This window comes from Ostrea edulis, chromosome 6, assembly GCF_947568905.1.
Source record: "Ostrea edulis chromosome 6, xbOstEdul1.1, whole genome shotgun sequence".
NCBI lineage: Eukaryota > Metazoa > Mollusca > Bivalvia > Ostreida > Ostreidae > Ostrea > Ostrea edulis.
The window spans coordinates 27,660,122-27,675,521 of record NC_079169.1 but is presented as its reverse complement, the minus strand read 5'-3'; the positions used below and the strand labels follow the sequence as shown (position 1 = coordinate 27,675,521).

The 15,400-nt window shown below is 35.1% G+C and overlaps 2 protein-coding genes across 2 annotated transcripts in view; one reads left to right on the top strand and one right to left on the bottom strand.

Annotated features, from left to right (window-relative positions):
• The first annotated feature begins 1,656 nt into the window (after positions 1 to 1,656).
• On the top strand, positions 1,657 to 2,046 carry LOC130047232 (uncharacterized). Its single transcript, XM_056141844.1, has one exon. It carries the CDS (start codon positions 1,657 to 1,659, stop codon positions 2,044 to 2,046), a length of 390 nt encoding a protein of 129 aa, XP_055997819.1.
• An 11,641-nt stretch (positions 2,047 to 13,687) lies between these two features.
• LOC125650210 (uncharacterized) overlaps positions 13,688 to 15,400 on the bottom strand; it is a 20,661-nt gene continuing 18,948 nt past the window's right edge. Inside the window, exon 4 of the mRNA XM_056142264.1 lies at positions 13,688 to 15,093. Within this exon, the coding sequence (XP_055998239.1) occupies positions 14,681 to 15,093 (413 nt within the window). The 3' untranslated portion in view covers positions 13,688 to 14,680. The remainder of the gene's footprint in view (positions 15,094 to 15,400) is intronic.

Genomic DNA, 15,400 nt, shown 5'->3' with positions numbered 1-15,400 from the left:
AGGGTAAAACTAGACATAGGAATATACTGACTGCTCAAAGATTTGAGAACTTTTTGCTTGACAGATATCTTCACCTTGCATATCAAACTTGGCACACTGGTACATCTTTTAAAAGAAGTAGAAACATGCCAACATTCCGATTGACCATATGGCCCTAGCTACATATCATGGTTATGAGAAATCTAAGGATGAAATACTTGCACCCACAATGATGACACTTCAGGAAAGACTAACGTGATTAACTTATTTGATGTAAAACTTATACGGTACCAATTTTGATGCACCAGATGCGGATTTCGACAAATAATGTCTCTTCAGTGATGCTCAACTGAAATGTTTGAAATCCAAAATAACAATGAAGTTTTAGAGCTATTATAGGGGGAAACAGTGTGCCAAAAAAGTGGAGTCAAATTCGTTCAAGGATAAGAGCTATGCATGAGGGAGATAATCCTTAATTTTGAAATGAATTTCTAAATTTTATTATTCCTTGAGTAATTTGTGTTATTCTACTGTTGATATATCTACATCAACGTTGTATATGATGTTTCTATGACTTCGAAAAATATTTGTTATTATACATATAGTGATATTATGTATTTTGATATAAATTGTATATATGCCTTGTATAAAATAATCATAATAAAATACATTCAATCCAATGGGCCCCTGGCACCATTGGTGAGAATTATGCGGGAGTATCCGAGGATATTTTATCCCAAATAATATGTATACTTTTTAATAAATGATGAAATTTAAAAAAAAAAAAAAAGTTTCAAGTCATCATGTCGCATTAAAAATGGATGGCCTCATGTGATTATTCTAGAAGTTTCGGTTTCCATGCAAGCTCAAACCAAGAAACTAAACCCAATGTACCACATTCCCCACATCTATTAATTTGTTTTAGGATTTCTAATACTGGGATTCAAATTTGAATTTCAAATTATATACTCAATGTATATGTATTAATGCTGAATACTTACCTCCTCAAAGTCAGCTCCTTGGTCACTCTATCTTCAGATGATTTGCACAGCATGATGCTCATACAGCTGAAACACAAAAAGCACACACTACACAAAATAGTGGTCATGTAGATCGTACTTTGGCTAAAATGTGTGTTTATTGGATCAAGATGTAAGAATTCAAAAATATTTGAATTACAATTTACATTTAATATTTTTTAATTTTTAATTCAAAATCATCAATTTTCCCCTACTTTCATTATTTTATCATTTCATTTCACGCTACTTGTTATTCGCGACAGAGGAGCAACTCGACGTCCGTGCTGACCTCCAGACCTGGTTTGTCGATGGGACTTTCAAGGTTGTGAGATCTCCTTTTGTGCAACTTTTTTCAATTCATGGGTTTCTTGGAAATCTGCAGAAGCAAGTTCCGCTTCTGTTTGCTTTCATGACAAGGAGACAAACTTCGGATTATATCACAGTTTTCCGTGAAGTAATCAACATCCTCCCGAGACGAGCCGCTGTGCAGACAGTAGTAGCAGATTTTGAAAATGCAACGTGGTCTGCAGTGCGAACAGCAATTCCTGGAGTGTCCCTTTTCGGGTGTAATTTCCACTGGTCGCAGGCAGTCTGGAGAAAGGTCTAGGAAGTTGGTCTACAGATCCTATACACCGAGGATCGCCATGTATACACCAAAATGCGGAACATTCTCGCCCTCCCATTCCTCCTAGTTGACATCGTGCAGGAGGCCTTTACCAGCATCAAAGAGGATGTAGAGTCAAATCCAGCATTGACCTCACTTGTGGCTTACGTGGACAGGAACTGGGTGGAAAGCAACACCTTTCCAATTCCATCATGGAACGTTTTTAAGAAAAACACGAGGACAAATAACGATTGCAAGGGATGGCACAGGAGGCTTAATAATTGCGCCATGGAGTCTACGACACCATTCTACATCCTGGTTCCCATGCTGTACAGTGAGGCTGAGAAGTTACCGCTTCAAAGGCAAATGGTGGCCGAGGGATCTCTCCAGAGATTACAGCGGAAGGAGGTCCGAGAGAGACAACAACGCTTTGAGGATTTGTGAGGACAATATGAGGAGGGTCTTCTGACTGGCCGCCAGTTACTTCAGCAGTTTTCCAAGGTCTAGTCCCAGGCTTGGTTGATGAAAAATATCCACAAAGTTAAAACGAAATGATAGTATCCAAACTAAAGTCTACTTTCGTACTTTGAATTTATTGTTTTCAATATGCGAATAAATTTTACATTGTTGAACCACAGTACCCTCGTTATCATATTACTACTAAGTTTGTGAACTTAAAGCATCAAAGTATAATTCATTGAATTTGACTGAGCAGCACAACACATACATAAATAAATACTAATTGACTGATCTAATGTATGCAATCCAAACACGGCATTTTGTATGGACAATTATATCAAATACCCGATATGGATATGAAAATCAAGTTAAACCATATTTCTTCAGTTGATTATCATTAACTTACAAGTGTACTAAAATTTATAATAGTATTGTTAATCTTTTATTGTATGTACATTTATTTCAATAATGGTGAATATTCATGAAGGCAAAGTTAGGAAATAATTACGTAAATTATTTGGGGTGTTCGTATAATTCGATTTGTGGACCGTTCATACATATACTAAGACGTTGGCGCTTTTCTGTATATTTATTTGCTTGATTATAATAATTATCATGTAATTATTTTTAACTAACTCAACATAGAACTTTTATTAACGATGGCCACGATTATTAGTGAAGGCAAAAAGAGAAAAAAATTCAGTACATCGGTACATTATTTGGGGCGTTCGTAAAGGACTATTTTCAATTACGCTTTTTGTCACTGATGACGATTATTTATACTGGCAAAATGAAGAAATAATCCAGCACATTATTGTGGGTGATCGTAATTATGACTTTACATTATTTCAAGTACTTTTTTCAATGGTGGCGATTATTTATTATGTCAAAATGATAAACTGATCTAGTACATTATATGGGGCGTTCGTAAAATACTTTTTGGGCGTTCATAATAAGACTTTGGGGCGTTCGTAATTGTAGTTTGGGGCGTTCGATATTCGACTATGGGGCGTTGTGGATCTGTTTTGGGGCGACCATAAAATACTTTGGGGCGCTCGTGCATGAGGCGAAATGCCGATGGGGCGACATGACTGTAACCCGTATTAGATAGCTGACGAATTTACGACTGTACTTATGGCAAGAAGTGATAGAGGATGTTTTGATACGCCACGAATTTTCAGAAATCGCTCTTAAGGAAATCAGCTACTTATACATTTTGATTATCGATACAATGAAATTTCAAGATCTGTGTGAATACCTTAAGGAAATCTGTGTTTATATTATACATTTAACTAACTTACAACGATACGTATGACGAGCAGTGAGAGCTCGTATCACTTTTCGACGGTGAAATCATACTTCATCAGGTGTTTCAACGAGACATTAAATAAAAATTTAGTGTAATGAGATGCCTTAAAATCAGAAATAAATATTAAGACGGATTCTATGTAACTATGAAAACTCAGTGGCCACGGTATGTCACAGATTTTGATGAAACTTTGTGTGGAACAATATTATGATAGGTATAAAAAAAAAAAAAAAAAAAGGGGGACATGCAAAAGTTTGACTTAGTAACGGTTGCCATGGAAACCGATCCTCTAACAACAGCTGGACAAGATTTGTACATGTAATGTTATATTTTGAATAATTAGAAATTAACTGCTATTGTTTATAAAAACAACAATGGTGAAAATTATGTTGAGCTGGGTTTTAGCTTTTTGAAAGTTTTTGTATTTATTTAATCCTTGAAAACAATGGAAATAATTATTTTTATGATGTATAAGGGTTTGATATTTGTAATTTTTAGAGAGGAATAAGATATATTTGCCCAAAGATTTGGTGTAAACCTCACATGCTAGTAAAACGTATTGAATCTTACTTTTAAAAAGTACATAAACACATTTGTGGAGAAACCAAAGATAAACACATAAACCAATACTTTCCTCTGGTGCACAAACCAAGATACACTATAAAGAGTTATTGCCCTATGTGACACTCTCTTGCATTGGAGATCAGAACAGTCTTCATTTGTTTTTCAGTATGGCAGGAGGTGGAAATTGCTGTTTTTATTCAATTTGTTCTTCAGAAGTTTGTAAATATTAGATGCTCTTTGTTCACTTAATTCACTACCACCATCTTTATCTTCAATTGTGTTAAAGGATTCCGGTTTATTTCATGGAATAGAAATCTTTTTGATCTTTGCCAAAGTCACCGGACTCTAACATCCAATCGTCGACGTCTGTGTGTAGAGAAAGTAAATGTTGCGGAATTTGACAGTTTATTGCATCACATCTATTTGTATTGCCTGTAGGAGTTATGAGATTGATCACTGTTCGTTATCTTCACCTTGCATCCGATTTAAAAAATGACCAAGGAAACTGAAGGCTGACAGACATATTCATAAAAAATATGAAAAACCCTACTGCCTGTTGCCGTGATGGAACTTGTATTGACGCAAGTTTTCTATTTGATTTAGAATTCAAATTCGAAAGAAAAGCCTGAATAAAATGTATCAGAAAATTGACTTGTAGTAAACATATGAGAACCCCAATTTATTTTATACTGCCAGCCACGCTAGTCAGCTATAGTGGTATATAAATGTAGACTGAACATTGTAAGTAGTCCTGTCATTTACTGCATGGGTGTACAATGAATACTAGTTAAGTATATCCTTATCTAACATTCACGAAGGGAGTTTCCTATCATATTTACACAGAGTTCAGGATCTGTAAAATTGGGGAATACTTATAAAATCATGTTTCATGTGGACATTTTCAAAAGTGCTAGGATTAATTTATGATAATACATGTAATCCTAAGTATTGCTAAGTGATGACCAGACAAAAACAAACATGTGAATGTCCTGTGTGCATTCTAGAAAAAGATTGTTAAAATCATATACATTGGTGAGCCAGGCTACCTTCAAGTTTGTTTACCCGTGGTAACACCCACTAATATGTGATAGTCCTAATCTAAAGAAGAAATCACAAAAAATACTATTATGATTTAAAGTTTTCTCATTTCTGTAATTATGAACTTTAGGACACTTGATTGGGAAAAATTAAATGATGAAAGTAGGGGAAAATTGATGATTTTGAATTGGGTCCTGTAACTGGGCCCTAGAATTTATGTACGATCTACATGACCACTATTTTGTGTAATGTGTGCTTTTTTGTGTTTCAGCTGTATGAGCATCATGCTGTGCAAATAATCTGAAGATGGAGTGACCAAGGAGCTGACTTTGAGGAGTTAAGTATTCAGCATTAATACATATACATCGAGTGTATAATTTGAAATTCAAATTTGAATCCCAGTATTAGAAATCCTAAAACAAATTAATAGATGTAGGGAATGTGGTACACTGGGTTTAGTTTCTTGGTTAGAGCCTGCATGAAAACCGAAACCTCTAGAATAATCACATGAGGTCATCCATTTTTAATGTGACATGATGACTTTTTTTTTTTTTAATTTCATCATTTATTAAAAAGTATACATATTATTATTTGGGATAAAATATCCTCGGACACTCCAGCATAATTCTCACCAATGGTGCCAGGGGCCCATTGGATTGAATGTATTTTATTATGATTATTTTATACAAGGCATATATATAAGTTATATCAAAATACATAATATCACTATATGTATAATAACAAATATTTTTCAAAGTCATAGAAATATCATCTACAACGTTGATGTAGATATACAATGTAGCAACAGTGGACTTTTGCGAGATGGGCTGAGTTTTACAGTCAACGGCTAACTTTGACACGAGCATATAATACGGAAACCTTTTCGTGACATATCCGTATACATGTGATGAACCGATGCAATGTACAGAAATGGCCAAGTTGTCCAAACATTATAGACCTGTTCCGGTTCATTTCCACACTCGTACACTTTCTAAAATAGTAAAGTCCATGTGACTTAATGTCCCTAAATATTTTAGGTCACCTGACCTAATGCATTTGGTCAGCATCCGTCGTCGTGCAGGAACCTTTGACCATTCTTAACTAACTTCTTCCTGATAACTACCTTTTTTTCGGTATGAAGCATCTTTGGGACAAGGGTGTATAAAGTATAAATTACAGGACTTCTGCACCCCCGGGGCCTTAAGGATGGAGCAAACATTGACCAATGTTAAAAAAAAATCTTCCTTACATCTGTAAGAAAAACTGAATACAAAGATCTGGTCAGGTAGAGCTGGAACGTCTCTACCGAAATTGTAAATTTCATGATATCCGGGGTGGACGTTCTGACTCCAGGACTAGGAGTACGAATACGCCAAACTAGGAATTAGTATTTATGTGTAAACCATTTAAATAGAATAGATCTTCTCCAATGCTATGCCGTGGGCCTCTTGATAGTTAAATATTTTAGATGAAACAATTCCAGTTCCATCCCCGCCAAGCCCTGTTTTTATATGCGAGTATTGAAAAGATTAAACAGGGCTATCTCTACAACCGGAATCAATTGAAGATATGAGTTTTCGGTTCACATGCGGCTTTAAGAAATATACTGGAAAAATGTTAGGGATTTTTGATATTATGATGCAAGAATACAGCGACCTGCGCCGTAAATCGAAGGTTTTTATAATGGGTGGATCTGCAGCTATGGTATGTCCAAATATTTTCCCAGAGAGCTGCAGATGTGCATTAGTGCAGATGCACATGTAATTCCGAATGTTTACCATGTTCTCTCTTGTACCGGTGTGTGTTTGATTGAATAAAGCTGTATAAGACCGTCGTACATTTTTATAAAATAAAACGCAAAACTCTTGCATAATAAATTTACATTCGATTTAGCATGATGCAATGCCTTTTTGTAAAGTTTAAACAATGAATCAAGGTATCAGTGCGAGTTAAGATTTTACCTTGTGGTTTTATGTTTTGATAATTGTCAGAAAAATGAAAGAAGTTCAAATGGTTTGAAACATAACAGGCCTACCGTAATAATATTGTAACATGCAGCGATCTGAACACACTCGCCGTTGCTTAGAGAGAGACTCCACCATATCACTAGATAAGCTAGCTCACTAGCAAGGCCCTAGAAAATCCCTACAGACTGTCTGCTACACTTCCCCCGCTCAGGGAAGCTTTATCCCGAAGCTTAGCATGGGTCTTCTCTGATTTTTGGCACCTCTTCAGCGAAAGCATCTGCCGTCCACGACGACAACTGTCGTCATCCCAGGACGAAACCACGTGCGTATAAGGACACACAGTCCCAGAGTTCCAAACGTACTCTACCTGAAGCAAGCCTCTGGACAGCCAAACACCACAGTCACTGCACTGTCACCATTCTGTAACGTGCAGCGGTTTAAACACACTCGTCTTTGCTTAACTTGCGTGATCAAGAGAAATCACTTAACAAGCTAGCCCAAGAGCGAGGCAGAAGTTCTCTATATACTTTCCAACAATTCGACTTTACATATATTTAACGAGATCGTGTTTCCATACAATACTAAGGTTTAAATCACCAAGTCAGCCGTTGACCGTGAAAGTCAGTCGTTCTCGCAAAAGTCCAGTAGAATAACACAGAAATTACTCAAGGAATAATATATAAACAATGTAGTCGTAAGATTACCGTATAGTTATAATGATAAATATTTAAGGATAGTTTATACTGGTCTCTTCACAGCAGTCAAGTTACATTAATTTACAAAGATGTTCAAAACATTTATGCTCTTTTGCATTTATATACTTCAATACTGATGTATAAAAACATAATGATTTTTAACATGATTATACATATTAAAAGTAGTTTCGCTTTTAAATCTAATCTACATACCATTTTATGTTTGTATATTCTATAGGCTATATAATAAGTAAATTTAAGGATTTGGTTTTATCATTTTGTTCTAGAAAAAATCCAACAACAATGTGTTTCCATTGAACTAGGAAGGATAGATAACTGCTAACAGTGTTTCATATATTTAAAACATTATCACACTCGTAAATCAAATGTTTTGTAGTCTCAACTTGCTTACAATGTGTACATTCATTCTTTACATCTTTTTTCCATTTGCTAATATATGCATTATTACATAATATGTTATTTAATAACTTATAACTGAATTCCGCTATTTGTTTGTCTTTAATTTTACATTTATGAATATTTATCCAATTTGATTCATCGTATATGCCTGAAAATTGGGTTTGCAAAACTTTTTTTCAACTAAATTTTTATGAAAAAGATTACTTGATGTTTTAAGTATATTAGTAAATCCAAGAAGGAAGTTAAAATTAGTGACATTTTGTTTATTTACACAGGTTGAATGTGAAAAATCGTTTAATCCTCGATTTTTTATCATGATTGTTATAATAATTTTGTATTCACATAGCCAGTTAGATTTGTCATTAATATTTGAATAATGTTCTAGCGGTTTAAAAATTCCATCATCAAACAAATCACTAAGATATAAAATACGAGATCTTGCCCAATTATCGAAGAAAATTGGGTTCCTTTATATTTCAGATTTATGCTCTCCATTTTTATAAGAATATAAAATACTATTCGAAGAAACCGGTTTTCTCATGTTCCGCAGCTTTGTTATTTTTCTTGGCAATTAACAATAGAATACATATTGTTGGTTGACAATTGTCATTTATTAATGACGATTGAAGAAGTTGGCAACTTATTTACAACCCCTATAATAGGGAGATCCCCGAGTACCAAAACTACAACTCAGACAACCTAAACAAGAATGACATTGGGATCTCCCTAATTTTTATAAATCTTGATAAATACAAAAAAATAAGGTGGCACCTTAAAAGTTTTGCCACACAACACAAATATAGTAGCAGGTACAAAACAATCCATAAAAACTGATAAACAGTAAGATGAAATGGCACACATTACTTTTTGATTAAGGTGGTAAGATTGGGGTGGTGGAGGAAAAATTTTCCTCTATAATCACATAAAAATTAATGCTTCCTTTCACTTGGACAGCTACAAACAAAGACATGATCACGTGACACTTAATCATTATTTCATTGGCTGCTGATGAGGGTGGATAAAAATATATCTCCGAATCAGTTAAAATTTTTGGCTATGGTTACTGATGACATAGCGTGTAAAATAGGTTTAGCCGTTCTTGGCACACTGATTTTGACTGCGGATAACTCCGTTTACCTAATTAGGATATGGGGCTCACGGCGGGTGTGACCGGTCAACAGGGGATGCTTACTCCTCCTAAGCACCTGATCCCACCTCTGGTGTGTCCAGGGGTCCGTGTTTGTCCAACTATCTATTTTGTATTGCTTGTAGGAGTTATGAGATTGATCACTGTTCGTTATCTTCACCTTGCATACATGTCCTTCACTTGTGATCAAGAAACTAAACAAGATTATTACATAACACAGACTACATAACATGATACATATACGTACATCATATAGTCATGACTAGACAAATTAGCCAAGTGTTAAAAATAATCACATAAAACATTATTTCAAAAATGATATTTCATTATGCTCTCCGTTTTTATAAGAATATAAAATACTATTCGAAGAAACCGGTTTTCTCATGTCCCGCAGCTTTGTTATTTTTCTTGGCAATTAACAATAGAATACATATTGTCGCTTGAAAATTGTCATTTATTAATGACGATTTAAGAAGTTGACAACTTATTTATAACCCCTATAATAGGGAGATCCCCGAGTATCAAAACTACAACTCACACAACCTAAACAAGAATGACATTGGGATCTCCCTAATTTCTAGTGAAAAACATCGAGTGTAGACAAGAAGAAATTGCGTATTTCTACTCTATATAGATTATTCCAGTAATAATTTTGTTTGTCCAAAGCTGTATTTACGTTTTCTAAAAGAAAAACGTTATAAAAACTCAGTATTTTATCAAAATTTTGGTCGAATGGAGAAATGACGTAAAATGTGAACCTGTATGAAACATGATATGTATTAATGCTTTAAGATTTTGACTTTTATAGGTAACCAAGAAGGCTAGTGTCTGTATATCCCTTTAAATAACATGTTTTTGAAGCACATACACAATTATCAATCTTAAATACATTTATAACTTCCATTCAGTGTCTTAAATAGTACAATTGCCTTGATGGAATCAAGTAAACGATATACAACCTCTGTTAGAAAACGTTCTACTCTTGAAATAGTAGTTCCTATTTCTAATGAATGTAAGACAGATTGTAAATTGTTTTATATATTCTAGGTAGGAGATATGGAGAGAAAAGACCCCAATTTCATTCACTAAAAGGCATTTTGGGCGGTCCAAGAGAAAACGTTTGGAAGAAAAGGAATCATTGGAAATAAAAAGAGGACCGGGTTCTTAGATGGTTTTCGAAAGAGAGGATTTCTTGGGGGATCCAAGAAAGGATTCAAAGAAGGAATTATTAAAGACAAAGGTCTCATTCCACCTATATCTGACATCATTCCATTAAAGCCCGATATCATGCCAGTAAAACCTGGATTTATTCCAGGGAAATCCAATATAATTCCAGTTAATCCTGGCTTTATTCCGATATAATTCTAGTTGAACATGGCTTTATTCCAGGGAAATCCGATATAATTCCAGGAAAATCCGACATTATTCCAGGTAAAACCGGAATTATTCCAGACAAGACTGGACGCCTGTCCCCCAAGGCCATGTCTTCAAACACAAGAATTCATTCCACAGGAATGCCGTAGCCCACAATTTTCCCTCCACAATGGCCGTGAATGTCCTGACTGTAATATCGATATATGCATAGGCGGATCTGTTCTTCCCGATATTCGAGGAGGGTGGGGAAGTGGTTTAGGACCCCGTGGTCCTCTAAGCCCTGGGGGACCTATTATACCTAGCGGGAATCTCCCGGTAGATCTAGATCGGCGAAGCGATTTTGGACCGGGATTTCCCGATGTTTCACCGGGAATAAACACCCAAATCGGTGGTGGTTTATTTCCAGATCTACCGTTCGCCGGTTCAATAGAGTTTTAGGTGGTGTTGACCAATTCGATGTTCAAAACAGAGGGCAGTTTGGTCAGATACCAAGTATTACAAGATTTAGAGGTTTTGACCAATCGGGAATTCAGAACGGAGGACAGTTTGGTCCAATACCAGGCATCGCAAGAACTGGACTTGTTAATCACCTTAATGCTGGATTTGGATTTAATCCCTCGTGGAACACAGGAAATATGGGATATTTCGGTGCCTCATGGAGAGACAATACGCTGCCTATCAATAGTCTAGTTATTGCATTCTGTGATATAATTATTGACTTTTATATGCATCTGAAATCCAATATGTAATAAAATGTTACTTTTAATCTTAAGCTTCATCACTTAGATGATGTATGTTACGGCCATTTCGTTAATTAGTGCTCTCTCTGGAGTTGTGATGTGATGTCATCATTTTTGGGGCACAATATTTTTTGTGTGTAGAGCCCGTGATTCTATTATGGCAGGACGCGGCAAGTGCCATACCTGCATTACCAGTTTTCCAGTCAAATTTTAACTAGTTAACTTACCAGTCAGCTTTGTACTGATAATTATGTTCACTGTTGGAAACTTCTGAATTGGTGAGTGTATTATTGTTTTTATTTAGGTATAAACTGTGCATTTATGTATCTCGGTAAATTTTGCATACTTAGTAATTTCAGTATAAAGTAATTGCTTTTAGTATTTGTGCAATTATATTCAAGTTCATTACTTATAATGCAATTAGGAAGTCAGGTAATATGTGATATCGCTGGATACGTGCACATTTATCATGTACGGAAGATAACTCCATTTTCACCATGTTTTCCATTCTTGATCTGTAATAATCTAGAGTTATGCCTCTTTTGTTTACATTATGTCTGCAATTTTTCTTATCCATACTGCAGTATCTGTTATTTTCTAGTACATGTAATACATTATAATTGATTTGCTAGGGTGTGTTATCATGTGTGATTTAATCTGAAATATCTTGTATTTATCGTATATTTTCTTTGTATTTTTTGTAGTAAATCGTCGTAAACGCATTTACAAGTTGTTTCCTACTTCATTTCCTACTTGGCCAGCACAATGTATGTGTTCTAATATATTGAAATGGCTTTAGTGCAAATAAAATGGAGCTAAGCTATGAGTAACGTCAAATTATTGTTAGTCGTACTTTGAAAACACACATTCTGGTTTGTGTCAAACAATTCCTGACCCACATTTACACTGAATATGTGTAACTGTAAGCGATGAGGATCTAATTAATATGGAAAAATCAAGCAACCTTACATGACATACATCCTGAATAACAGCATGATACAGGTCATGTTTCAATGTCTATTTAGATTCTTCAGTCTATTGAAGCTCGGAATCTAATGATATTTATGTATGCTTCTTGATAACAAATTGTCATATGAGCACCTCAAATAGACCTGAAACTTGAATAAAAAAGTCTTATGTTTGAAAAACACATTCAAAATCTCCTGATCGAAATCGGCAACGTTCTCAAAAGACTACGCAGTTCAGAAAGACATGTTCTGTTACATCTGCGTCATGTGACCAGCGTAAATTATAATCTCAACAAATGTATTATGTAAAGTACTTACAACATACACCATTGCATTGCTTGTTAAGGATGTACTCTCGTGGTAATTTTACCGCGAGTGAGTCTTCATACTTTTTAAAGTCGTAGGTTGACTTCGATCACGAACTATAGTTAAATGCGAAAGTAAATCAGCGCATGCGTAATACAAGACTTTGATCGAATTTACTTTAGTTAAGACTATTGTAAACAAGATGGCTGTGAGTAACTGTGTTTCTTTTTTATTCTTGGAAATTTTTAATGACGAGAGCGAAGTAGAGTGCATGCATGTTCACAAGTGTAAAGACAGGAAAAAGAATTTTGTTTCTCTATATTCAAAGCGAGAATGCGTGCCAAAAGTTGACGGATACGTTTTAAACGTTGTGGAGTTGATGGACGAACCGCAGCATATCGATGATTTCAGAACCCATTTCCGATTATCTCGAGAGCTGTTTACATCCATCTTGAACGAACTTTCTCACACTCTCCAAAGAAACGGCCATGGTCCTCAAGTGAATGTGCCTCCTGACAAGCAGTTATTAGTGGCATTGTGGTATATTGCAAATACAGCATCCATGAGAGAAGTGGCACATGTGTTTGGCCTCTCAATGTCAACAGTGCATGGAATTGTGAAAGATGTATGTGAAGCACTAGCGCAGCTTAGCGACAGGGTAAGTAAAGAAAACCAGCTTCTTCTCTCTGCATGTTTTGCAGATTTTTACAAATACATTGGTGATAATGTCATCTTTGCAAGCCAATAGGTATGAATCAGTCCACTACACTACTACACTCTGGGAATATAATGGACCACAAGTCATAACCCTTGGTTTGCAAAGCTGTGACCATAGTGATAATATCTGTAAGTAAAATTCAAAATAAACGCAGATCATCCTTGGAATGTATTCCTATATGTAACTATAAAAGCTAAAATTGTGATTCTAGGAGAAAATGCAGTTTCTAATATGTACATAATACTAAAATTCATACAGGTGATACAATGGCCATCTCCTGAACAACAACAGCGTACTGCAATAGAAATTCAGGATATGTGCTCTCTTCCTGGCGTAGTGGGTTTCAGAATATTAATACATTTTAATAATAGTAAATAAGCATGATAATGTGATTCTCCAACAAACTTTTACCCCAACAGTTTAATTTGACAATGCAGCATAGATAAACTGCAGTCCAAATTTTCTGTAATTCAAGAAAACTTTATGTACTATTTAGTTTCACAAAACACTACTGAAGACAAGAAACTTTTTTTTCCAAAATTTATAATCAAATATTTGATTGTAACAAACGCATATATCTTTATGTGTAATGAACTTAAAAAACAATAACAAGATTTATAAAAAAGTAATATTTAAAAAATACTGATATCAACAACCTGCTTGGATGATTGATATAAAGAAAACCCCATATTTGGGCTTTGTATAACTTTGTCAAACATATTGAAGACAAATAACAGTCACCTATGTAACATTATCATTCGAGTCTTTTATAACTTTGTCAAATAAACATACTAAAGACCAATAATAGTAAGTCACCTATGTGACTCCATAAAATGATCAATCTGATCCTGAGTCTTGTATAATTTTGTCAAATCAACACACTATAAGTATACAGCACCTTAAAATAGCCTAGTCTGCAAATGTACAGAAGATTAATTTCCATTTTTATCAATACACTTCTCAAATAAATCAAGAAACATGTCCATTCTTTGCATCTTTTCTGCATGGAATTTTTCAATTTTCTCACTGAATTTTTTTTTCTTTAACATCAAGGTGGTCCAATATTTCTTGGGCCTGTTTCCTCTTTTTTGCACATTTTTGCGCCTTCTTCTTTGGACTCTTTGAATTGGTTGAGGTGGTTTTTGTTTTTTCACTAAAAGGACATTCATTTGACTCACTGTTGTAACATGTACTACCGGTAATGCTGTCCATTATAAAAGACGGTTTTGATTATTGTATCGTTCCATACATTAAATCGAACTCCTCTTTCAACCGGAAATACTTTCTTTCTGTCCCCGTTCCCGAATCAATAATTTCTTTCCATCGCTTCTTTAAGTTGTTGTATTTGTTTAAGGCTTGTGTTGGTGTTATTTTCATGTGAAAAATGTTGGACAAATCTTTTGGTATTTGGTTCCATAAAGTTCCATGATTTCTGGGTTTTTTTCAAACAAGTCTTGCCTCTCATGACGCAGGTGAACAAGCATATCCTCCTGTTTATCTTTCCACACATGCACACTGGCAGCTGAGATTTCATCACTTGAGGATGAGCTACATGAGGCACTTGAGGGGGGAGGAGCCACGGGTGGAGATGGACATGGTGGGGTGAATGAAGATGAACCTGGTGCTTTCAACTGTGGTGTAGCCTGAGATTTAGGATTTGAATTATCAACACTTGATGTTGCTGAAGGTGTTCTTTGAAAAGTTCCTTCCAAAGCTGGTGATACCGTGGGCTCGGGACATTGCTGCGCGATGAGCATTTTAACTATCATGTCCTTTAATTGAGGGTCTAAAAAAGCAGAAATTATCTTCTATTAATATTCATCTTAATATTCACAAATGGTAATACGATAAACTTTGATTATATAAGTCCTATGTAACCAATCTGATTAAAATCAAACCCTTAGATGGCTACACAAGAAGGGTCTCCTTACCTCTCATAGAGATCTAGGTGAGTTGATCAGAGGATATGATTTCAATCAGTTTGCTATGTAACAAGTTGCTGACATGAAAATCATTTTAGATACATATGTTTCCAGAAGAGGCGAAAAATTATTATTCATATTTATGAAAATGTGGTTGTGAACCCAAAAGAA